Genomic DNA, 24,390 nt, shown 5'->3' on the forward strand with positions numbered 1-24,390 from the left:
TTAAAATTGGGTTTACTTTTCTTGGACCTAGAAAAGCCCTCCCTTCAGCCACCATCTTGGGGGGAGAGAGGCAGGCAAGCTCCAACTGCCTGCCTGAAGAAATAAAGCCCTCCCTTCAGCCACCATCTTGGGGGGAGAGAGGCAGGCAAGCTCCAACTGCCTGCCTGAAGAAATAAAGCCCTCCCTTCAGCCACCATCTTGGGGGGGGAGAGGCAGGCAAGCTCCAACTGCCTGCCTGAAGAAATAAAGCCCTCCCTTCAGCCACCATCTTGGGGGGAGAGAGGCAGGCAAGCTCCAACTGCCTGCCTGAAGAAATAAAGCCCTCCCTTCAGCCACCATCTTGGGGGGAGAGAGGCAGGCTAGCTCCACCTGCCTGCCTGTAAGAAGAAAAGCCCTCCCTTCAGCCACCATCTTGGGGGGAGAGAGGCAGGCAAGCTCCAACTGCCTGCCTGAAGAAATAAAGCCCTCCCTTCAGCCACCATCTTGGGGGGAGAGAGGCAGGCAAGCTCCAACTGCCTGCCTGAAGAAATAAAGCCCTCCCTTCAGCCACCATCTTGGGGGGAGAGAGGCAGGCTAGCTCCAACTGTCTGCCTGAAGAAGTGAAGCCCTCCCTTCAGCCACCATCTTGGGGGGGGAGAGGCAGGCTAGCTCCACCTGCCTGCCTGTAAGAAGAAAAGCCCTCCCTTCAGCCACCATCTTGGGGGGAGAGAGGCAGGCAAGCTCCAACTGCCTGCCTGAAGAAATAAAGCCCTCCCTTCAGCCACCATCTTGGGGGGAGAGAGGCAGGCAAGCTCCAACTGCCTGCCTGAAGAAATAAAGCCCTCCCTTCAGCCACCATCTTGGGGGGAGAGAGGCAGGCAAGCTCCAACTGCCTGCCTGAAGAAATAAAGCCCTCCCTTCAGCCACCATCTTGGGGGGAGAGAGGCAGGCAAGCTCCAACTGCCTGCCTGAAGAAATAAAGCCCTCCCTTCAGCCACCATCTTGGGGGGAGAGAGGCAGGCAAGCTCCAACTGCCTGCCTGAAGAAATAAAGCCCTCCCTTCAGCCACCATCTTGGGGGGAGAGAGGCAGGCTAGCTCCAACTGCCTGCCTGAAGAAATGAAGCCCTCCCTTCAGCCACCATCTTGGGGGGGGGGAGAGGCAGGCTAGCTCCACCTGCCTGCCTGTAAGAAGAAAAGCCCTCCCTTCAGCCACCATCTTGGGGGGAGAGAGGCAGGCTAGGTCCAACTGCCTGCCTGTAAGAAGAAAAGCCCTCCCTTCAGCCACCATCTTGGGGGGAGAGAGGCAGGCAAGCTCCAACTGCCTGCCTGAAGAAATAAAGCCCTCCCTTCAGCCACCATCTTGGGGGGAGAGAGGCAGGCAAGCTCCAACTGCCTGCCTGAAGAAATAAAGCCCTCCCTTCAGCCACCATCTTGGGGGGAGAGAGGCAGGCAAGCTCCAACTGCCTGCCTGAAGAAATAAAGCCCTCCCTTCAGCCACCATCTTGGAGGGAGAGAGGCAGGCAAGCTCCAACTGCCTGCCTGAAGAAATAAAGCCCTCCCTTCAGCCACCATCTTGGGGGGAGAGAGGCAGGCAAGCTCCAACTGCCTGCCTGAAGAAATAAAGCCCTCCCTTCAGCCACCATCTTGGGGGGAGAGAGGCAGGCTAGCTCCAACTGCCTGCCTGAAAGAAGAAAAAGCCCTCCTTCCGACCAACATCTTGAGGGGGAGAGAGGCCTGGCCTGAAAGACTAAGAGCCCTCCTTCTGACCACCATCTTGAGGGGGAGAGAGGCCTGTTATGTTTTATTTTGACTATGTATTGTACTTGCTGTTGTACACCGCTTTGATCTAATTAGGAAAAGCGGTATATAAATAAACATTATTATTATTATTATTATTATTCGACAATGTAAATTGGGATTTCCTAATGATACTAATGGAAGAATGCGGAATACAAGGGAAAATTCTACAAGGGATACAAAAAATTTACAGAAATCAAGAAACTCAAATAATAGTTAACGGGGGAAAAAGAAATAGGTGTATAATATCTAAAGGGACCCGACAGGGTTGTCCGCTTTCTCCATTATTATTTATCATGATAATGGAAACACTTTGTAAGAAGTTAAAAATGGAAAAAAAGATCAAGGTTCCGAAAACAGAGAATTTTCAATATCATCTACGTGCATACGCAGATGATGTAGTAATATTTCTTGACGACCCGGTAAGGAGCATAAAAAGAGTGGAAGATATCCTGGTAAATTTCGGTAACATAGCAGGGGTCAAAATAAACAAAGGCAAAAGTGGAATAATAACTAAAAACTTAAGTTTAAAAGAATTAGTAAAATTAAAAAAGGAATCCGAATTTAAATTAATCGATAGAACTAAATACTTGGGGATAATAATAACTAACAATAATAAGGAACTGTATAAAAATAATTACGAAAATACGTGGAAAAAAATAAAAGCAGAATTAGATAACTGGTCCAATAAGTGCCTGTCACTCATGGGAAGGATAGCAACAATACAAATGCAGGTCCTACCTAAAATGTTATTTCTGTTTCAAACACTTCCAATCTTAGAAAATAAATATCCCTTCACACAATGGAATAAAGATATATCAAGGTTTATATGGTGAGGAAGGAAACCCAGAGTGAAATTAAAGGTTTTGCAAGGTAGAAAGGAAAAAGGTGGTTTAGGTCTACCTAACCTTGAGTTATACCACGACGCCTGTGCACTTATATGGGCCAAAGAATGGATACTTCTAGAAAATAAGAAACAACTAGAAATAGAAGCAGTGGGTATGACTGCAGGTTGGCACGCCTTTCTAATATACGACCACAAAGATGCGAGATTTAATACACATAGTATCAGGAAGGGAATACTTAAAATCTGGAAAAAATATAAGAATTTCCTTTATACTAAATTCCCAAAATGGTCCTCGCCACAAGAGGCCTTTCATAAAGGAGAATACCACGGGAATCATAAATGGATAAAACATGAAGATTGTGTGGTAAATATAAATGGAAAGACAGAAATAAAAAATAAGGAAGATCTAGAAAGAGAAGGGAAAAAGTTTAATTGGTTAAAATATGAACAACTAAAAACAGAAATAAAGAAAGATATAAAAGAGAAGGGTATAGAAATGGAGAAAACAGAATTTGACAAAATCATAATGGGCAAGGAAAAAGGCATAATTAGAAAAATCTATAAAATGTTGCTAGAATTAGATCAGGAAGAAGAAACGATTAAGGTTTCTATGGTAAACTGGATGAAAAACATAGGGAAAACAATTCCTTTAGAAATATGGGAAAGATCTTTGAAGAATACTCAAAAATTTACAAAAGGAAATACTTTGAAAGAAAATTATTATAAAATTATATACAGATGGTACCTGACTCCCTCTAGACTGGCAAAAATGAAAAAAAATATAGACGGACAATGTTGGAAGTGCAGAGAGAAGTGGGGAACAATGTATCATGTATGGTGGCAGTGTGAAGAAATAAAAAATTTTTGGAAGCAAATACATAAAGAAATACAAGAAATAATGGAAATAAAAATACCATTATCTCCAGAAATATTCTTACTTAATATGATAAATATACCGCAGAAAAAACTAGATAAAACACAAACCAGTATGATATTGTATCTAATAACGGCTGCACGCATGGTTTATGCCAGATATTGGAAACAAAAAAGGACTCCAGAACTAATAGAATGGAAATTAAAAGTATTGGAATTTAAGGAGATGGACAAAATGTCGATGTATATTGCAGGGGAAACAAAGCAAGATTACGAAAAGAAATGGGGGAAAGTGATAGAGAGGTGGTGTTAAGGACAAAGGAGACTAACAGAATTTAAATGGAAAGAACAGGGGGGAAAAAACTTCCAATTACAGCCAATTGATAATAAGGGAAAAATAAGGAAAAAGGACAAAGTTGTAGTTAAACTCAGCTGGAAAATATTGTAGATACTTTATTATTGTGGAATAATTACCTTTGTTTCTTCACTTTAATAATATCTAAAGATATTCATGGTTGTTGTTTTTTTCTTTTTCTTTTTCTTTTTTTCCTTTCCTCTTCCCTTTTCTTTTTTTGTATATATTTAAGAAATCAAATAAAGATAATTTAAAAAAAAAAAGATGGTTAAAGGTCTGCGAACCATGCCTTATGAGAGGGATGACTTAGGTAAGGAACTGGTTGCATTCAACTTAAGAGGTGACATAGCAGTCATCTTGAAATATCTGAAGGGATGTCATGTGGAAGATGGAGCAAGCTTTTTTTCCTGCTGCTTCAGAGACTAGAATGAGAACCAGCGAGTTCAATTACAAAGAGAGAGAGAGAGAGAGAGAGAGAGAGAGAGAGATATTCCACCTTAACATTAGGAAGAGCCTTTCTATTGTAAGAGATGTTGGAACAGATTGCCTTGGGGTGGTGGTGGACTTTCCATCTTCGGAAGTTTTTAAAAAGAAGTTGGATGGCCACTTTTCAGGAGTGCTTTAGTTGTGTTTTCCTGCATGGCAGGGGGTTGAACTAGATAGTCCTTGTGGTCCCTTCAGACTCTAAGATTATATGATTCTATGTTTGAGTTAGATTAGTGATTCCAGATATTTTTTGTGCAATTCCTTTCTTAGCCCACAGAATTTTTCAGGGAGTCCATATTACTTATTTATGTAGTTATTTTTATTTATATTTATTTAATCTGCCTAAATATTTTAAAGGCACCAGATCCCATCTGATCTTGGAAGCTAAGAAGGGTCAGCCATGGTTAGTACTTGGATGGGAGATGACCAATGAATGCCAGGTGCTGCAGGTTATATTTCAGATGAAGGAACTAACAAAGCAATATTTGAGTAATCCTTCTGTATTAAATTAATATGGTCACCATAAATTGACTGGTGACTTGAAGTTACATACACACATATTTATTTATCTTCTACTTGTAATCCAACTGTGTTTTCTTACTGCTAAATTCCATCTTTTTTCTTTCTATAAACATTCTGTTACAGTGAAAAATATGGAATAGCTGAAGAAGGTCCTTTGATTGCTATTGGAGCTGTTTGTCTGGAAACACCTCAATTTTTAAATCACTTACTGAAGCTGCTGGAATTGTAGGAATATGTGCAAGGTCTCTTATGATGTTTCACACTGCATTCAAACCTCTTTTTCAAGGACACTCCAAGAACCTGTGACAGCTGTGGCTCAAATGTCATTATCATCATAAACAATAAGAAGGAGGCAGCTATCACTGAATATCCTATTCTGTCACAGTGGCCCTCCTCTGAAGATCTGTATATTTAAAGAGATTATAAAAATAATTTAACAAAAAGCTGAAAAACAGATACCCAGGGAGTTAAAGCATGACAAATAAAATTCCATTAGCAGGAGCAATCACCAGAGTATTTTTAGACCAATATTCAGTAACTACTTATCCTGAAGGCAAGTAAAACCAATATAATTTTCACTAGCTGAATCAAAAAGAGCAGTCTTCAGGAGTGTGCTCAAAAGCATAGAGTCCAAAACAAAAACTAGCCTTTTGTGCCATTAAGGGGCTCACCTCAGTTTGCTGGTGGACACAGAGCAGGTCCTGTGATGGGCGTGCTCAGGTGACTCATGAAACTATGATTTATGTTGCCCTGTAGGTGTTTGAACAGTGGTCACTTACATTGTGGCAACCTTCTCTTTCTCTCTCTGTGTATATGTGGTATGAGACGATTAGACACAGAGATCTGGGGAACATGCATGGAGAACATGTAAATGGATAGTATCCATCGATGTTTTGAGCATCAACATGTCCCGATCTCCCCTCACTCTTTGTGTTTCTTTGAATGATTCCAAAAATGTGATGGAGGTTACATTTTCCACATGGTGCGCTTCTTGTGCAGAGCTGCTGTTCCTTTTCCTCCTTCTGTAAACTGAGGTGGAAGTCATGGTGGGAGGTGCAAACATTGTTCCCTGTTCTCAGACCTGAGAGACTGAAAAAGGAGTTTGCTGAATTGTGTGAGTGCACCCCAGAGATCTATAATGGAGTTGCTTTGATAGATTGAATTGGGAAAAGGAGAACACTGCTGAGCTGGTAATGTCTTCAGAGTAGCATAATGAATCGGATTAGGCAAATCTAGAGAAGATCACAAGGGAAGAATGTGGTGACTGGGCAGAATAATGGTGTATGAAATTCAGTGCCCACTGACCTGTTTTATGTAGCCTGCTGGAGCAATTGGTTTTTATGAAACTTGGTTTCTTTTCAACACTGTAAACCATGGGTGGGCAAAGGGGCACTGTCTCGGCCACATGTGGCTTCCCAAGGGTCCTCTGTCCCCTCTGCTTTCCATTTTTTGCACTGTTAACTTTGGTTAATGTTGCAGCTACTTAAAAACTAGTTAGCCATCTGATTGTAGTTGTACTGTATAATCATTCCTTGTGTATTTAAGATAGCTGTTCCTTACTTGATTAGCCCTTTACTTGTTCTTTTGATTCAGCCAAACAGAGGATTAGGGCCAGGGAGGACATACTTGAATATGATGCCAAGAGGTGGGTGCAAACACTGATACCTGTGAGTGTTGGAGCGAGATTATTCCATTGCGCAAATAATAATAATAATAATAATAATAATAATAATAAATTTTATTTATAGACCGCTATTCCACAATGATCATAGCGGTGTACAGTAAAAAACTGCAATACAATACAAAATACAATGTGACAGTTAAAGGAGGGAGAAGTCTCGTCCTTCAGGCAGTCCCTGATGTTGCTGGGTCTGCCTGATCGCTCCCTCTGAGGCCGAGATGACAGTTAAGGAGGGAGGGGCCTCTTCCTTCAGGCAGTCCCTGATGTTGCTGAATTTGATTAAACAGAGAAATAAGAGTGCAATGTCATTTGAGGGTGAGATATCCATGACACCTTGCCCGAAATTACAGAGGTTGTGTGGCATACAACAATTTTGCCTTCCTCTAAATGTGTACCCTCCAGGAATGTTAGTCTCTGTGTGTGCACACCTTCAGGTCACCTGTTGACTTATGGTGACCCCATGAACAGGGAACAGAAAAAAGGCAGAACTGCTCAATAACTTCTTTGCCTCAATCTTTTCACAAAAGGAAAAGGGTGCTCAACCTGAGGAAAATGGAGCAGAAGACATAGTAGGGGAGCTGCAGCACAGAATAAGTAAAGAGGTAGTATAGGAATACCTGGCTACTCTAAACTAATTGAAGTCTCCAGGGCCTACTACATCCAAGAGTATTAAAAGTACTGGCAGAAGTAATCTCAGAGCTATCTTTGTGAATCCCTGGAGAACAGGAGAAGTCTCAGCAGACTGGAGGAGGGCAAATGTTGACCCCCATCTTCAAAAGGCGGTGGGGGGGGGAGACCCAAACTATTACCACCTGGTTTGCCTGATATGAATACTATGAAAGATCCTAGAGCAGATCATTAAACAGAGAGTCTGTAAGCATTTAGAAAGGAATGTGGGAACTGCAAAAAGTCAGCATGGGTTTCTCAAAAACAAGTCATGTAGATGAAGGGAATGCTGAGGATGTAGCATATCTTGATTTCAGTACATGATATTCATGCAAATAAGCTAGTAAAATATGGGCTAGACAATGCAACTGTTAGGTGGATTTGTAATTGGTCGGCCAGCCAAACCCAAAAGGGTGCTCAGCAGTAGCTTCTCTTCATCTTGGACAAAGTGTCCAGTGGGGTGCCACAGGGTTCTCCAGTGCTATTCAACATTTTTATCAACAACTTGGATGAAAGAATAGAGGGCATGCTTATCATGTTTTCAGGTGACACCAAATTAGGAGGAGAACCCCAGACGACAGGATCAAAATTAAAATGGACAAATAGATTAGAAAACTGGGATAAAACTAACAAAATGAATTTCAACAGGGAGAATTGTAAGGTATTACACTTAGGCAGAAAAAATGAAACGGGACAGATACAGGATGAGGGACACCTGCCTTGACAACAGTACATGTGAAAGGGATTAGGAGACTAGCAGACCACATGTGTGTCAACAGTGTAATGTGGCAGCTAAAAAGGCTAATGTGACTCTAGGCTGCATCACCAGAAATACAGTGTCTAGATCAATGGTCTCCAAACTTTGCTCTTTAAGGGATTTTGGACTTCAGCTCCCAGAATCCCGGACTATTGGCCAACATGGCTGAGGCTTCTGGGAGCTGAAGTCCAATATCCCTTAAAGGGCACAGTTTGGAGACCACTGGTCTAGATCGAGGAAAGTAATAGTACCAGTCTGTTCTGCTTTGGTCTGGCCTTGCCTGGAATGAGTACCACAGTTCAAATAGGATGTTGACAAGCTGGAGCGTGTCCAGAGGAGGGTGACCAAAATGGTGAAAGGTCTGGAAACTAGGCCTTATGAGGAAAGACTTAAGGAGCTGATAAGTGAAGGTTAGGAGATTATATGATAGCCCTGTTTAAATGGAGCAAGCTTGTTTTCTGTTGTTCCAGAGAATAAGACCCAGGGCAATGGATTCAAACTACAAGAAAAGAGATTCCACCTCAATATTTGGAAGAACCTCCTGACAGTAAGAGCTTCTTTGACAGTGGAATATGCTGCTTCGGAGTGGGCTGGAGTCCCCTTTATTTGGAGTTTTTTACACAGAGGCTGGATGGCCATCTCTTGGGGGCACTTTGATTGTGTATTTCTTGCATGGCAGGGGATTGGACTTGATCGTCCTTCTGGTCTCTTCCAACACTATTATTCTACTACAACTCCATTTATACAACACTATTTATTTTCAACCATTGACCATGCTGGAGATAATGAGGATTTAATTAACACATCAGGAAGGCTCTAATTAAATGTTGTTCCAGATGTTGGACTCCAGTGCCTATCAGCCTTCACTACTACCTATGCTTTCTATAGCTTTTTGGGAATTGTAGTCCAAAAACATCTGGAAAGTCATGTGTCCATCCCATATACAGGTATTTTTATGCAGTGCTGTTTACAGAGTTACCTCTTTTTGCTTGGACAAGTGACTTACTGGACTATTAAATTCCCCAGCCATTGGGGTCACTAGCCATGATGGCTGGAAAATTTTGGGAGTAATCATCCAAAAAAGTCACTTTCCCAGACTTAGATAGGATCATTTCTCAATAGGTCAGTTGTGTTGACATGGCAGTGCACATAAGTGAGTCTCTGATATAAATTAAATCAGCCTTGTCAACTTCCTGCAAACAGCTGTTTTGTCATAGTCCTGCAGACACAGTGCTGGAAATAAATTAGTGTGGAGGGTGGTGAAAGAAGACCACATTTCCACATGAAATGCATGAGATTTGGATAACTTTGCTTGTAGCAAAAATAACAGAGTGATTTGGGATAGGGTTTTGTGGACTGCAGCCTACTTCATCACCTGTAGCAGATGAATTAGACTGAAATCCACCAGAGATACTTGTGCAAAATTAAACTGATTAGTCTTTCATGTGCTACATGACACTTATATTATACACAGGATCCCTGTAGTCTTTAACCACCTGTTTGTGCCAGAACTGGATGTAGTTCCAGACCTCTCCAAGAGTTCTTTTGGTTCCAAATACTGACACACATTTCTGCAGTAAGATAAGCTTTATTGGTGGTAAATGATGCAATAACAAATGAGCACACTGCTAAGCTTGTTTTTAGTTCACAAAATCTCTTCTCAGTCAGTCGCATGTACAAGCAGTCAAGACAAAATGTAATAACCCTCTTGTTAAAACTGCTTCATTGGCTATTGGTCTGTTTCTGGGCACTATTCAAAGTCCTTCCATAACCTATCAAGTTGTATAACTCCAGACTATTAGAAAGCTTGTCTCTCCGCATATGAGCCTGCTCAAGTCTTACAACCTTTGCAGAATGGTTCTCTCAATCCCACAACTCACTCAGACTGCAGCTCCCAGCATTCCTTACTTTTGAGAATGGTGCTGTGGGCAGGGCAGGCATGGCCAGCTGCATCCTGGTCTCTAGCTTAGGAAACTGACTCCTCATGAGTAACAAACTTGCACAGGCGAGGGTGCTTGCAACAGAAACTTTAATAATGCCCAGTCAACACAACTTTCAACTTAGTCCCAAGCTCTTCTCACAAACATAAACTTTCAACCACCTCCGGTCTGGCCCTTGGGGAGTCTCCTCTCACATCCCCTCTGCCCTTCAGCTGGATCCTTGTGGCTTGCCGCCAACCTCCGGCGTTCCCTTCAGTACTTCTCCAGCGGCTCCCTCTCGGCCTTCTCTATTTCCTTTAGTTTGGGGCCTTGTTCCCACCACTCACCCTTCAGGTCCCACCACTCACCTTCCAGACTACCTCTTTCCGGCTGCCTCCAGTCTCCTTCTCCAGGGTAAACAAAGTCTCTTTCCAGTCTGGGGTCTCTTAGTTGGTTCTCCTTGTGCACCCCCAGTTGCTGTACCCCGTGTCTCCCTTGAAGGGAAACAGGTATAGCCTTTCGTCAAGGGCTGTGGGTTACCTGGGCTGTCCCTTCCCCAACCGCCACTCCACAATGCCCTCTTCCACATCTCTCTTCTCCTGACTACTTATAACCCCCTGGGGCCACACTTCTTCTTCTGGCTCCTCCCCCAACTCCTCCTCCTTCTCCTGTGCCACCTGACCCTCTTCACCCCTCGCAACTCCCTCAGCTGCCCCTGCTTTACTACAGGTGCTTATTAGGGCTTTTGGGACTTGTGATCCAACAATATCTGGAAGGCTGTATGATGCTTAGCCTTTGTAGTTAATTACAATGGGTCCTTGTTATCTGCTGGAGTTTGGTTCCAGGATCCCCTGTGGATGCTCAAGTCCCATTAAATATAATGGCATAACAAAATGATGTCCCTTATATAAAACGGAAAATCAAGGTTTGCTATTTGGAATTTATACTTTTTTTGAATATTTTCAAGCCTTGGATGCTTGAATTTGTGGATAAAAAATTCTGTGGATAAGGAGGGCCGACTGTACTATTGGATAAAATACTTGTTGTGATGTAACTTAGGTGTAGTGATTTGAGTGTTGGACTATGACTGCAGAGGCTAGGGTTCGAATCCCCATTCAGCCTTGGAATACCAGTGTATGATCTTAGACAAGTTATCTTCTCTCAGCATTAGAGGAAGGCAAAGACAAACCCTTCCTGAACAAATGTTGCTAAGAAAACTCCATGATAGTATTGTCTTGGGGTCACCATAAGCTGGGAAAGATTAGAAGGCACACAACAACAATACAATAAAAGATGCAGCAGATAGTATACAGCAGAAAAGCATACTAGCCCTTTTCACTGATGGGGTCCAGCATCCCTTCACATCCCTTTCAGTGGTAGAATTAGATCCCCAAACAAATTCTACTTTAGTATGCTTTTAATTTTATTATTCTTTTAAATTGTGAGCTGCTTTGAATCCTCATTTTGGAAGGAAAGCAGGATGACAACAACAACAACAACAACAACAACAACTACTCAGATGGTCCTTGGCCAATAATCAAATTCAGTTCCCATTGCTGCCTAATGGGGCCATGGACTGGTGTGCCCCCCTTCAGAGTGAGGCTGGTAGATGAGGGACTCCCAAGGGTTACACAGTGTAGAAGCAAACAAAGAAAATCAAAGCGCTAAAGGGTGACCCAACTCCTTCCTCAGCAGCTATGAGAATTGTAAAAGCAGATTAGTAACGGGAAAATTTGCTTCGCCAGTCCAATCCCACCTTTCTTATTTTTCCCAGCCTCAAATTGACAAGCTAATGAAAGAAGAATCAGATAAGGCTATTAATACAAATGGATGCTTTCATTGTACTGGGCAACTGTTAATGATTAGCCATGATGCCAACAAGGACTCTAAAGCCTATCTTCCTAGCACCAGAGGCCTAGCTTGCTCTGTTGTTGTGTACCTTCAAGCTTTTTTGACTTATGGCGACCCTAAGGCAATCCTATCACAGGGTTTTCATGACATGTTTCTTCAGAGGGCTTTTGCCATTGCCTCCCTCTGCAATTTACATGGTCTAGCTGGGATTTGAACCCTGGTCTCCAGAGTCATAGTCCAATGTTCAGACCACTGTATCATACTGGCTCCTTGCACTCACTGCACCACCCCTTAATGTTTGTTCTATATTAATGAGGATTTATTAATTCTCTAGAGATTTGCAAATTGTGGTAGACATCCCATTTAAGCCTCCTTTTCATTAAAACAAGAACCAAAACAGAAACCAGGTTTGGAAATAAAAATCTCCCTTCCACGTATGTTCTAATGCCCTCTGTTTTTCCATAGCAGAGAAAAGAGGCTCAAAATAGGTCAAAAATAATTGTTAGTTGGGGGGTTGTGATGCAAGGGTGAGTGGTGTAGGATATACTGCTACATGCCCTGTCCAACATGCTTGGTTGAAAAGGGCAAAAGTCCATAAGTGTCATGCCAGAAGATGGCAGCTAACTGAACGCTTTACTAGCAGTGGAACTAGCTGCCTTCCCTTTGGCCTCCCAGTGTGGTTTGTGTACAGAAGGTTTGGGTCACTGTGCAGAAAGAGGGAATCTTTTTTGCTAGGGCAGTGTGTATAAATATTTCCTCAGATATAAACATCCTGTGCATTGAACAGGGTTGGGAGTTCTGACAGTGAAATGAGAGATTTAACACAGTCTCTCTCTCTCTTTGCTCCATGTTGTGTACCTTCAAGTTATTTCTGACTTAACTGCAACCCTATCGTGAGGTTTTCATGGCAAGTCTTCAGAAGGGTTTGCCATTGCCATCCTTGGAGGCTGAGAGAGTGTAATTTGCCCAAGGCTCACCCAGTGGGTTTTTATGGCTGAGCAGGGATTCAAACCTTGATCTCCAGAGTCATAGCCCAATGCTCAAACCACTATAACATGCTGGCTCTATGCCACTTTTATCTCCCTCTCTTTGCTCCATGTTGGTTCACTGTCTTTTGTCTGAGCATCCCTGTCTTCTAAGTGATTGCCAGATTCCTATGCATTGGGTGCATACAATCTGCAAGTTTGCAAATTTGGCTGCCCAGTTTGCAAGTTTGGCTGGCCATTCATTTGTGAGTGAGGATTGTTATGTGTGCTTTTTTCCTGTTTATCAAGACAATGGCACAAACCCACCCTTCTCTTCAGATCTTTGGAACTGATAAGTTGGGTTTGCTGAAGAATGTTGTATTCATGGCTTGAACCAGAAGATGGAAAAGTTACTTTATTGAGCCACAACTTTCCAAATCCTATTGTTAGCATGGTCGCAGGGGATTCTTGTAATTGTAGTAGTTTTGTTGTTGTTCTGAACAAAAGCACAAGAAACTGAACTGCCTGAACTGTTGTCATATATGGGGTATAGTCTAGGCTTGCTGGAGACTATTGTTTTCTGGAATCCTTAGATCAGTGCTGCTCAAAGGCTACTCAAAGTTCCCTGGAGAGTATACATGAAAAAAAGGAAATTTTAAATCATTGTGTATAAATAGGGTGTCCTTGCCAGTTCACAAACCAAATACCTTAAGAAGTGCTGCCCTGGATCATGAATAGGTAACCTGGTTTTCTCCAGATGTTTTGAGTTACAAATCTCAGAAGCCCCAGGCATCATGACAATGAATGATAAGCATTAGGGTCTAAAATATCTGGCTGTTGGGTTTCCCAGAGGCACTCTGTTGGAAACAGGATGTAACATCAGATGGATTCTTGGTATTTGACTCAGCAGGACTTTCCTTGCATTGATCTCTTCCTTTGCTCTTTAAGTGTTCTTTAATCAGTTGTGGAGGGACCAGTTTCACCACGGAGTATTGCCAGCATAGATGCATTGTGTTGCAAATTACTGTCATCTCACACAGAACTGAATCTAGGCTTCACTCATTTTCACTTGGAATAATCAACTTTCTTCTGTAGGTGAGACAGTAGAATCCTCACTGGTGTCAGGAAATACAAAGAGTATATGCTGAGTGCTAATCATAACCACAACTCTAACTTTGTTCCTAACCCACAACGAATTGGAATTCTCATTGGGGTCAGAAAATACCTCACAACTCAAACAGTGCATTTTAAAAAACAAAACTTTAGTGCATCAACATTAAGGTGATTTTTAGAATACAGGTTGGGTCTTCCTTATCCAAAATGCTTGGGACCAGAAGTGTTTTGGATTTTGGGTTTTAATTTTAGAATACCTGCACAGTATTAGCATATATGTGCAAAATGAGATACCTCAGAAATTGAATGGTAGTGGTACCCGAGTCTCTTTCTGGCTTTTCTTCGCGGAAGGACTCATCCCACACTTTCTACAAGCGCGTTGATGACTAAAAAGGCCAATCCAAGATAAATAAGTCCGGTTGCAGAAAGCATAGCAGAAAGTCTGGTTCTTTCTGCGTTGTTGTTTCTCTTCGAGACTCATTCGGCGTGAGCTTTCAAAAAAGGCTGCAGCTTCATGGATAGTGCATCTCCATGCCTCCCGATGCAAGGTCAGGGCGGACTATTGTTGGTGGTCAATTTGGCCGAGCCTGAGATCACTGTAGAGTATTATTTTTGGGAGGCGATGGTCCTTCATCCTAGAAACGTGTCCTGCCCAACGCAGCTGCGTCCTCGATAGCATGGCCTCAATGCTAGTGATCCCTGCTTGCTCAAGGACAGCAACATTTGTCACATAGTCAGTCCAGTGTATATTTAGAATTGTGTGTAAACAGCGCTGATGAAAGCGTTTGAGGAGTCGTAGGTGTTGGCGGTAGGTGACCCATGTTTCAGACCCATAAAGGGGAATAGACAGTACAATGGCTCTATACACACTGATTTTTGTGCTTTGCCTCAAGTGTTTGTTACTCCAGACTCTTTTGTGAAGCCTTCCAAATGCACTATATGCCTTTGCTAGTCTGTGATCGATCTCTTTATCAATCTTGGTGTCTGAGGAGATCATGCTTCCCAGGTAGGTGAACTGCTGGACGGACTTAAGCACAGATTTGCCAAGAGTGATGTGGGGATGGTAGTGTTCTTCCCAGGCCCGGAGCTAGGCCTTTAGGGGCCCTGGGGCAGAAAGTACATTTGGGGCCCCTATATTTTTTTATATCCTGAGTCCTACTGCGAGCCACGGGCGCCGTCTTGGCACACCGCTATTTACATGGGGGGTGTGTCAATGACATGGCTCATGCGCCATGTCCAAATGGTGTAGCGCCTCTCCAGAGTGCTTATGCTGCCTCTGTTGCAGTGGATAAAGGAGCCGCATGTCGTGGCTCGGTTGTCATAATTTTCTACCACCAAACCGGGACAAAATGTAGAAAAAATGTAGTATAAAATTTACCCCAAAATGTAGGACAAGATTTACCCCCAAATATAGGACATTTAAGAAAAATGGAGGACATAACCAACTAAAAGCCAAAAACATTATTAATTTTTTTAAAAAAGTAATATAAATTCTTATATTGTGGAGATCTTGTTGCACCTTTGAGACTAAATGCATCTGAGGAAGCAGACTTTAGGAAAGCTCATGCTGCCAACTTCTTTCTTTCAGATAATAATAATAATAATAATAATAATAATAGAATTCAAATACATAGAGATTTTGGAGCACCTCTGAGACTAAATGCATCTGAGGAAGTGTGGCAGGAGGCAGCGGTGGAGGAGAACCAAGGTTCGATCCCTTCTTTGGGCATAAAAAACTCACTGGGCTTGTGTCACACTCTCTCAGCCTTAAGGGAAGGTGAAGAGAAATTCCCTCTAAACAAATCTTCCAAGAAAACCTTGGGGCAAGTCACACTCCCTCAGCCTCAGAGGATGGCAAAGTCAAACCCTCTCTGAACAAACCTCCCAAGAAAACCTCTTGAAGGCGCACACTCGCACACACCCAAGTCACCAAAGGCAAACTCTCTGAACAAAGCAAAAAACCCCACTAGGCATGTAAGTCACACACTCTCAGCCTCAAGGAGACTGGTAAAGGCAAACTCTGAATAGAGTTGCCATAAGCCAGGACCTCCAAACCGGGACAAATGTAGGACAACATTTTCAAATGTAGGACACAGTTTTAATAAATGGAGGACACACGAAAAAATTGATGGTTTTTAAAAAATGTTAATATAAATGCATGTTTCTTAGGCATGATCAGAATGGAGGACATTTTGAAATTTGACAGAAGAGGACATGTCCTGGAAAAGGAGGAGGATGCCTGGTCACCTTGTCTCTGGTCCAAAATATACTGCAGAAATAAAACATAGCTGGACTGAAATGCCCAGAGTTCCACACTGAGGAAATAATCCAGTTCGAGAGTGACTTAACTGTCCTGGGTTAGTGCTGGGGAATGCTGGGAATTGTAGTACACTGTGGCCCCAGAGCTATCTCTGACAGGGAGTCACATAACCCTCCAAACGTAGTTGAACTGCAGTTCCCAGAATGCCTCCCCAGGTGCATCCACACTGAGGAAATGGTCCAGTTTGAGACTGCTCAGTGCTGGCGAATCCTGGGAATTGTAGTCTATTGTGGCCTCAGAGCCATCACTGACAGAGAAGTCTCAATGTCTCCCAAACACTAGCATTCCCAGGATTCCCTAGCATTGAGTTAAAGCAGTCTCAAAGTGGGTTATTACTCCTGCAGTGTGTGAGAGAGATATAAAGGCTAGGGACTGGATTCATTCATTAACTCACAAAAGGAGGATATCTGTGTCCAAAACACACTGCTTTGACTGCCAGGGCTCAGTGCTATGGAATCCTGGGAATTGTAGTTTATTGTGGCACCAGAGCTCTCTGACAGAGAAGGCCAAATGCCTCACAGACACCAGAATTCCAGAACATTGGAAAAAATACACAGGGGCAAAATAAATATTGAAAATGGCCACGCACCTCCTCCTCCTCCTCCTCTTCCTCCTCCTCATCATCCTCACCTCGGTGCCAAAGGAAATGGCCCTCTCCCCTCTGCTGCCTTGGAGACCAAACAGAGGAGGAGCTCCGGCTCTTCCTGAGTCTGGCAACCTCCTGTTGCCAACAAGCCTCGAAGATAATTCCCCAAACGTTTGGCCAAAACTCACCAAATCCCCCCCCCCATATCTCACCAAATATTCAGTCAAAATCCCTGAAAAGTCCCTGTAATGTTAATATGGCAATAAAACATAGCCCTAATTGAATAAAAATAATTGGAAATTATTTCAACTCTCAAAATTACCATTAAAACCAACCACCAAAATCACACCAAAGGCTCTGCAAAGGACCCATTTTGGTGTGAAAGTCACCAGATTGGCAACAGGCTGGGAGTCAAGGAGGAAACCATGCAGGGACGCCCCCTAGTGGTCAAAAACCGGGCATGTCCCGCCGGCAGGAGGGTTATGGCAACCCTAACCCCTGAACAAACCAGGATGTTTTGAAATTCCTCCTGGGCGGAAATGTAGGGCGTGTCTTGGATAAAGGATGCCGTCTGGTCACCCTGCTAAAATGGAGGACATTTTGACATTGCTTCTGGGCAGGGCTGAAATGTAGGCCATGTCCTGGATAAAGGAGAGCATGTGGTCATCCTACCAGAAATGGAAGACATTTTGACATTCCTCCTGGCCAGAAAGTTGAAACATAGGACACGTCCTAGCAAAGGAGGACATTTGGTCATCTTACAAAAAATAGAGGATGTTTTGAAATTCCTTCTGGGCAGAAGTGTGAAATGTAGGACATGTCCTATAAAAGGAGGCCAAAAAGAGTTAAGCTTTGAGCTCTGGGCCCCACAACATATGTCAACTCCCAGAATTCCATAGCCTTGAGCCAGAAAAACACTCAAGCCTTGATATCAGGACCCCACAACATGCTCCAACTCCCAGAGTTCCATAGCTGTAAGCCAGAAAAAGAGTTAAAGCGCTGCCAAAAACTCAGTTATTTCTCCAGTGTGGATGCAGCCTGATGCAGCCTCTCATCCGTCCCTCCCTTCCTCTCCTCCAGAGCTCCCTTTTGCTAGCCTGGCACCTCCCCCTCAGGCCCGACATGGCCACGACTCTGGTCTTCCTGACTTCCCTGTTGTTGGGAGGGAGAGGCTGGGCGGGCCATGCAGGGAAGACAGAAAGAGAGCGGCGAGGCGAGGCAAGGGAGGGCGGTGCGGGGCCCCCTTTGAGTGGGGGCCCCAGGGCCTCGCCCCGCCTGCCCTCCCCTAGCTACAGCCCTGGTTCTTCCTGTGGTGTTGGCTGGTAGAGAACTTCTGTTTTCTTCAGACTGACTTCCAGACCAAAGAGCTCTGCAGCTGTAGCGAAACAAGATGTTAGGCGCTGCAGAGCTGCTTCCGTATGGGCAACGAGGGCAGCATCGTCAGCAAAAAGCAGCTCACGGACTAGATAGTTTAGAGTCTTAGCGCGGGCCCTCAGGCGGCTTAAGTTAAACTGGCTACCATCAGTACGGTAGCATATATAAATGCCGTCTTCTTCTTCGAGATCTGCCGTAGCCCTTTGGAGCATCATGCTGAAGAAGATTGTAAATAGAGTTGGAGCGAGAACACAACCTTGTTTCACTCAATTAGTTATTAGAAAGGGCTCTGAGAGAGCATCTCCATATCTGACTTGACCTTGCTGGCCTTCATGTAGCAGGATGATCATTTCGAGGAATTTGGGGGGGCATCCTAGTCGTTCCAGGATCTGCCACAGACCTTTTCTACTCACAGCATCGAAGGCTTTGGTGAGGTCGACAAATACTACATAAAGTCCTTTGTTCTGCTCTCTACATTTCTCTTGCAGTTGTCTAATGGCAAATATCATATCTGTAGTGCTCCTATTAGCTCTAAAGCCACATTGGCTTTCAGGGAGATGTTCTTCTGCAATAGCAGGAACTAATCTGTTCAGGTGTATCCTTGCAAGGATTTTTCAGCGATGGAGAGCAGTGTTATACCTCGATAGTTTACAATATTTTAATAACTTTGTGCATGAAACAAAGTGTGTGTACATTGAACTATCAGAAAGCAAAGGTGTAACTATCTCTGCCACCTATGAAAAATGTTTTGGTTTTGCAATATTTTGGATTTCAGAATTCTGGATAAAGGAGACTCAATCTGTATATGCTTATTCCTTGTAGGTGAATAAGGAATGTTTTGGATATATGCCTGTCCCATGTAGATTTAAAATTGGTCTTTTTTTGCTGTAGCCACTTATGCATTGATTATGTACAATTTACTTTCGATTTCTTTTTTTTCTTATGGGCAACAAATAGCATCAACTAGATAAAATCTCCTTCAATATGAATCTATGAATAATTTGCAATCTTTATTGAAGACCGTATTATTATATCCTGTTGGTGAGAGAAGTTAAGTTGGTGATCACCTGAGACAGGGCTTTTATTGTAGGAGCACCCTGACTGTCAAACTCCCTCCTGAGGAAGATTCATTTAGCCTTCTCTTCATTATGCTTTAGATAGGCAGTGAGAACTGCATTGTTTTGTTCAGCCTTTAAGCTGTTTTCCCATTTGATTGTGACAAAATTCTCCAGTTTCTTTTTTTCTTTTGCCTTGATGTATTTATTTTATGCTGCTTTTACTGCTGTTTTTAATCTGCATTTTGTAAATTGCTATGAGTGGGTGGAGGTGTGATGTATAAATATGTTACATAAATAGCTTAAAAGCAATTTTGGGAAAAAATGCTGTTTTGTATAGGGATTGCCATACCTTGACTTGACAGTTCTGGTAAGATGGCCAATGAATTTTGCAAAGCTTGGGAAAATTACTTTTGGACTACAGCTCCCAGAATCCCCTCAGCCAGCCTAGCGTGGCCAATGGGAATTTGGGAACTGTCTGAATCACACTTCCAAGTCCTGGAATTTTATTACTGAAATGAATAGAAGTGAAGTCAACCCCAGGAGATTAAAGGAACGATCCTTTTTGCTTCCCAGGTAGTGCTGTGGCTCAGCAAGTCCCCGTACAAGCCATCCAGGTGCATCAAGCGCCTCAACAGACGCCTCCCACCAGTGACAGTGGCACTGACCTCACCCAGACCTCTTCCAGTGGGACAGGTAAGTCTCCACCGAGTACAGTCCATCTTTCCATTCCCCTCAAGGCCAGCCAACTTACATCCTCGGCCTGATTACCCTGACTTCTGGCAGTGCCAGTTGGGATTGATGGGAATTGCATTCTGAAATACCTGAAGGGCACTGCTTTGGGAAAAGGTTGTTTTGGGTCTTGCAAAGCAGGACAGTGCACTTTCTTAAACAGACCTGTATCCTTCCAGTTTCTAATTTCTTGATAAGGGATGGGAATTGTTCAGGTTTTATATGGTCGGCCAAAGCCCCTCAGTTCCCCCTTTGCTGAAAAACAAGGCAGGGAATTAGAATCACTGTCGCAGAAGGCTGAAGCAGCCTTTTTCAAAAAAATAAATAATAATTTTATTGAGTTTTTGCAGTAAAACATACAGAGTCTGTACAACAATGACAAAAAAATACAGAGAAACAACAACAACATTTGATAACATGGGCCAAGGCTATGTGTGCATCTGATAAACAATTATTCTGCAGCAGAATCAAGAAATTGGTTCTCAGAAAGAGTCAGTGAGTCCATTTGTTCAGTTGTAGAGTGTCTTTGTGAAGAAGTAGGAGGTTGGAGTTGATGGGAATGTTGATTTACATAGTAAAGATCATCCAGTCTTCTTGAATTGTATCAGTTCTTTTTTGCCCATTGTAAAATCTTGTCATATCAGAAAGTATTTCCATCAACCAGATAGTTCAAATTCTAATCCACCAGTTATCAATGGTGAGGTTATCTGACTTCCAACATTTGGCTACTTCTAATCTAGCAGCAGTGATGAAATTTATGATTTGATCAGTGATATGTGAAATTTGATATAGGGCTGCATCCTAGAATTCTCTCACTTTAGGCATTCAATCTACATTATGTTGCAAGCTGCCTCGATCCTGCGGGAGAGGAGGCAAATATATTATTATTATTATTATTATTATTATTATTATTATTATTATTATTGCTTCTAGATTAGCATCTCCTCCAGCAATCCAGAGAAAGCTCCTTAAACATTTTAGACAGCATAACAGGTGTGAGATACCATTGATGGATGGTTTTTAGAGTATTTTCCCTTACGGATGCTGAACGGGATTTGCTTGGGGGTGAAGACCAAATATGTGCCCATGCAGTATCTGATATCGTAGTTTTCAGTTCTGATTGCCAAAATGAAAAGCAGCCTTTTTAAAAAAATGCCATGGCCATTGGAAAAAGGAGTAGTTGCCGCCTCCAGATTTTCTGTAGCTTGACACCTCTGGATTACATAGTTGTGCAGTCGTTGGCAGCCTAGGCTTCTCTCGTGAAACATCTGATGGGCTGTTGCACTGAAAAAAGAGCTGTTCCCCAGAGATAGGTGTGGAACCAATGGGGTGGTAGTTGCAAGGCATCAGTTTTGGGCTGAATATCAAGAGGCAGCAAGAGAACCAATCACTTCTGTTGCTCAGCAAGGGAACAGACTAGTTCAGGAAGTGTTGGCATCTCCATGACCAGGGGGTGTTAAAGCCAAAGTTGGATGACCCTATGTCCAGGGTGCTGCTTTTGCATCCTGCATTGCAGATCCTGAACTGCACACAGGCTGAAGAGTAGCTGACTTCCAAGGATCTTTCCAGCTCTCTAATGCTTTCTTTCCACCTGTAAAACGTTGCTGGAGTGCCATCTGCTTTTCTTGATGATGGCAACTCTTCACAATAATTGGCATTTATTCTAAATTATTCTTGCCCCAGGCACTGCTCTGTGTGCAAAAATGAATCAGTGCCTGCAAGGTCACAATCTCCTTTGAATTCACCAGCCCCTTACTAGTCAGTGCAGATACGGTTTTGTTTTTTTAAAAATGGAAAGTCTGAGAAAAGTACTTTCTCCCAATACAGTGGCGCTTGAGTGCCATCTAGTGGGACTTACAGATTTTTTAGCTTCTTAAAATTTCTATTAAAATTCTTATAAAAAGTCCAGATGAGATGGTCTATTGTGATTGTTTCTAATTCAGCCAGTTCCTGTCATCAGATTATTTTATTGCATGGTGGCAATGCATTGGCAAAATATGCCCTACCAAAACTTGACAAAATCATTCTTTTGGACTGCAGTTTCCAGAATCCACCAGTTCTACTGGTGATGCAGGCTAGAGGATTCTTGGAGCTGTAGTCCCCAAAATAATTTTCCAACCTCTGCTTTACACTGACGAGAGAGCTGTGAGTAACTCCATTTCTTGATAAGTCCTCATGTACAGTAGGCAGATTTGCCAGCATGCATGTTTCAGTCGTTCGTGCTTTAGGGTTATGTTTTTTTTATGGACACTTGTTTGTTTGTCAGATTTATAAAAGCACATCCTTCTCCGAGAAGGTGCTTAGCGTGATGTACAATTTTTAAAATTGTGTAAATGTCCAAAAAATGAACAAAATACATAATAATAATAATAATAAAATTTTATTTGTAGCCCGCCTTTCCAACGATCAAGGTGGGTAACAGCATATAAAAATTTAACAATATACAATCCATAAAACATACGATAAACATTAATCAATAAAAACATCAAAACTGCTACATACACTAACATCTCCAGCTAGCACAATAGTGCAATAGAGAGGGGAGGGTGGGAACTATAAACACAATTGTTCGTGTACTTTATTTTTTAAAGACAAAATTTTGGAGGTAGCTAAAGCCAGCTTGAACAGAACATGATTTTGAGCACACAGAGGAGAATCCTGTTTTAATAGTACATTCTAGTTCCTTTGCATGGACAAACACACACAAATAGACACATAACATCACTTGCAGAGTTAGGAAAAGATCCACTGTGGACAACAACTCTGAGAATCCCTCAGCCAGCATGTGGTCTAGTTGTTGTTTTAAAAGTAACTTTTCAAGGCTCTTGTCATGTGCATGCCCCTTCTCCTTGGAGAACAGCTACCAAATATGGGATATCTCTACTGGCACCTGTATTGATAAGTTGAGGATGTGTCAATGGTGCATAGAATATATAGAAGCATAGAGTTGGAAGAGACCACAAGGGCCATCCAGTTCAACCTCCTGCCATGCAAGAAAATACAATCAAACTACTTCTGGCAGATGGCCATCTAGCCTCTGTTTAAAAACCTCCAAAGGAGGAGATTCCACCACTTTCTGAGACACTCAAACAGTTCTTCCCATCAGGGAGTTCCCCCTAATGCTTCGGTGGAATCTCTTTTCTTGTAGCCTGGTGCCAGTTAAATAAAAGGATGTATTCATCACCTGATGAAATTCCCTTTTCTATACAACCACTAAGGGGACAGGAACTGTGCCTCTTATTTCACCTAGCAAGTTTCAGTGAGTATAATGAGCTTGCAAAAGACTAAGCAATGGGAATGATATTTGCTTGCTATTCATTTAAACAATAAAAAATCAATCCCTCCTGAAAAACAAATGAAGAAAATAGAACTATAAAAGACAAGTGTGGGTGTGCTGCTTTTTAAACAGAAAAAATTAAATTATTATTTCTTTTAGACTACTTGGACTTTGCAAATGATACATCTGTGTGTTAATATACGTGGTTCTTTCTGCATATAAATGTTCTGAGGAATCTAAGGGCTTGTCTACATGAGTGGTTTACCCTGAACCCCCCCCCCCCCCCGGTTCTCTGCGTTCTGTTTACATGACACAGGGCTAAAACCCCAAATTGCATCTGGACTGTCTTCACAACACCTGTACCTGATTTGGGGCTTCCTCCCCGTATTTTGCATTTACTGTATATACTCATATATAAGTCTAGAAATTTTAGTCAAAAAATTGACTCCAAAAACCTGAGTCAACTTATCCACGGGTTAATATAAGTACTGTACTGTACTTAAATTCTTATTAAAAATGAACCATCCCCTGGTGAAAGGCAAGAGTGTAATCTGTTCTGAAAGCACTGACACTCTCTTTATATTCTCTCATCCATAAAGCCTTTAGTCTGAGCACAAACAGTTATGCCTGCTGGAATAGTGTATGTTTTCTGGCATTGTTTTCCTTTGCTTCATCTTTTGCATCCTTTGTTACATACCCTCAAATTTTACTCTCAACTTATCCATGAGTCATATCTAAATCCATAATTTTGGCCCAAAAACCTTGACTTATACATGAGGTCGACTTATAGATGAGTATGTGCGGTAAATAACTCACCTTTTGCTGTCAGTTTTCAGCCCTCTTTGCAGTGATGGCATCAGTTGACTTCATGCACAATCCCTGCGAGCTGCCCGGTGCTGCCACTGTGGGTGCCAATTGCTCTGAGACCAAAACGGGGTGCCCAGCGTTGATAACATAGCTGGGTGCCTCATTCTGACCTTATCACTGGTGCCAGGCAACAAACAGGGACTGCATGGGAAGGCAGCCACCCGTAATTTGCTGGAAACTTGAAGAAAAAGAGAGCAGGTAGGGTGGGAATTCAGGAGCAATTCAGGGCCAGAATACTCCAGGATCTAAGAGTTGTATCCTGTGGTGTCTGCACTAATATTTGCTTCCATAACTGCATAAATTGAAAAACTCATTTTCGTGTCGTTTAGTTGCTCTTTTTTAATCTAGCCCTTCATGTAACAACACA

The 24,390-nt window shown here is 42.5% G+C and overlaps 1 protein-coding gene across 5 annotated transcripts in view; it reads left to right on the forward strand.

The window, feature by feature from the left end:
* Positions 1-24,390, forward strand: part of SRF (serum response factor) — a 117,354-nt gene that overhangs the window by 86,420 nt on the left and 6,544 nt on the right. For all 5 annotated transcript variants that reach the window (XM_089529120.1, XM_089529122.1, XM_089529121.1 and 2 more), the window contains one exon: positions 19,724-19,843. In XM_089529120.1, the coding sequence (XP_089385246.1) occupies positions 19,724-19,843 (120 nt within the window). The remainder of the gene's footprint in view (positions 1-19,723; positions 19,844-24,390) is intronic.

Source organism: Sceloporus occidentalis, unplaced genomic scaffold (genome assembly GCF_023333645.1).
Source record: "Sceloporus occidentalis isolate IW3139 unplaced genomic scaffold, rSceOcc1.0.p SCAF_6, whole genome shotgun sequence".
Lineage (NCBI taxonomy): Eukaryota > Metazoa > Chordata > Lepidosauria > Squamata > Phrynosomatidae > Sceloporus > Sceloporus occidentalis.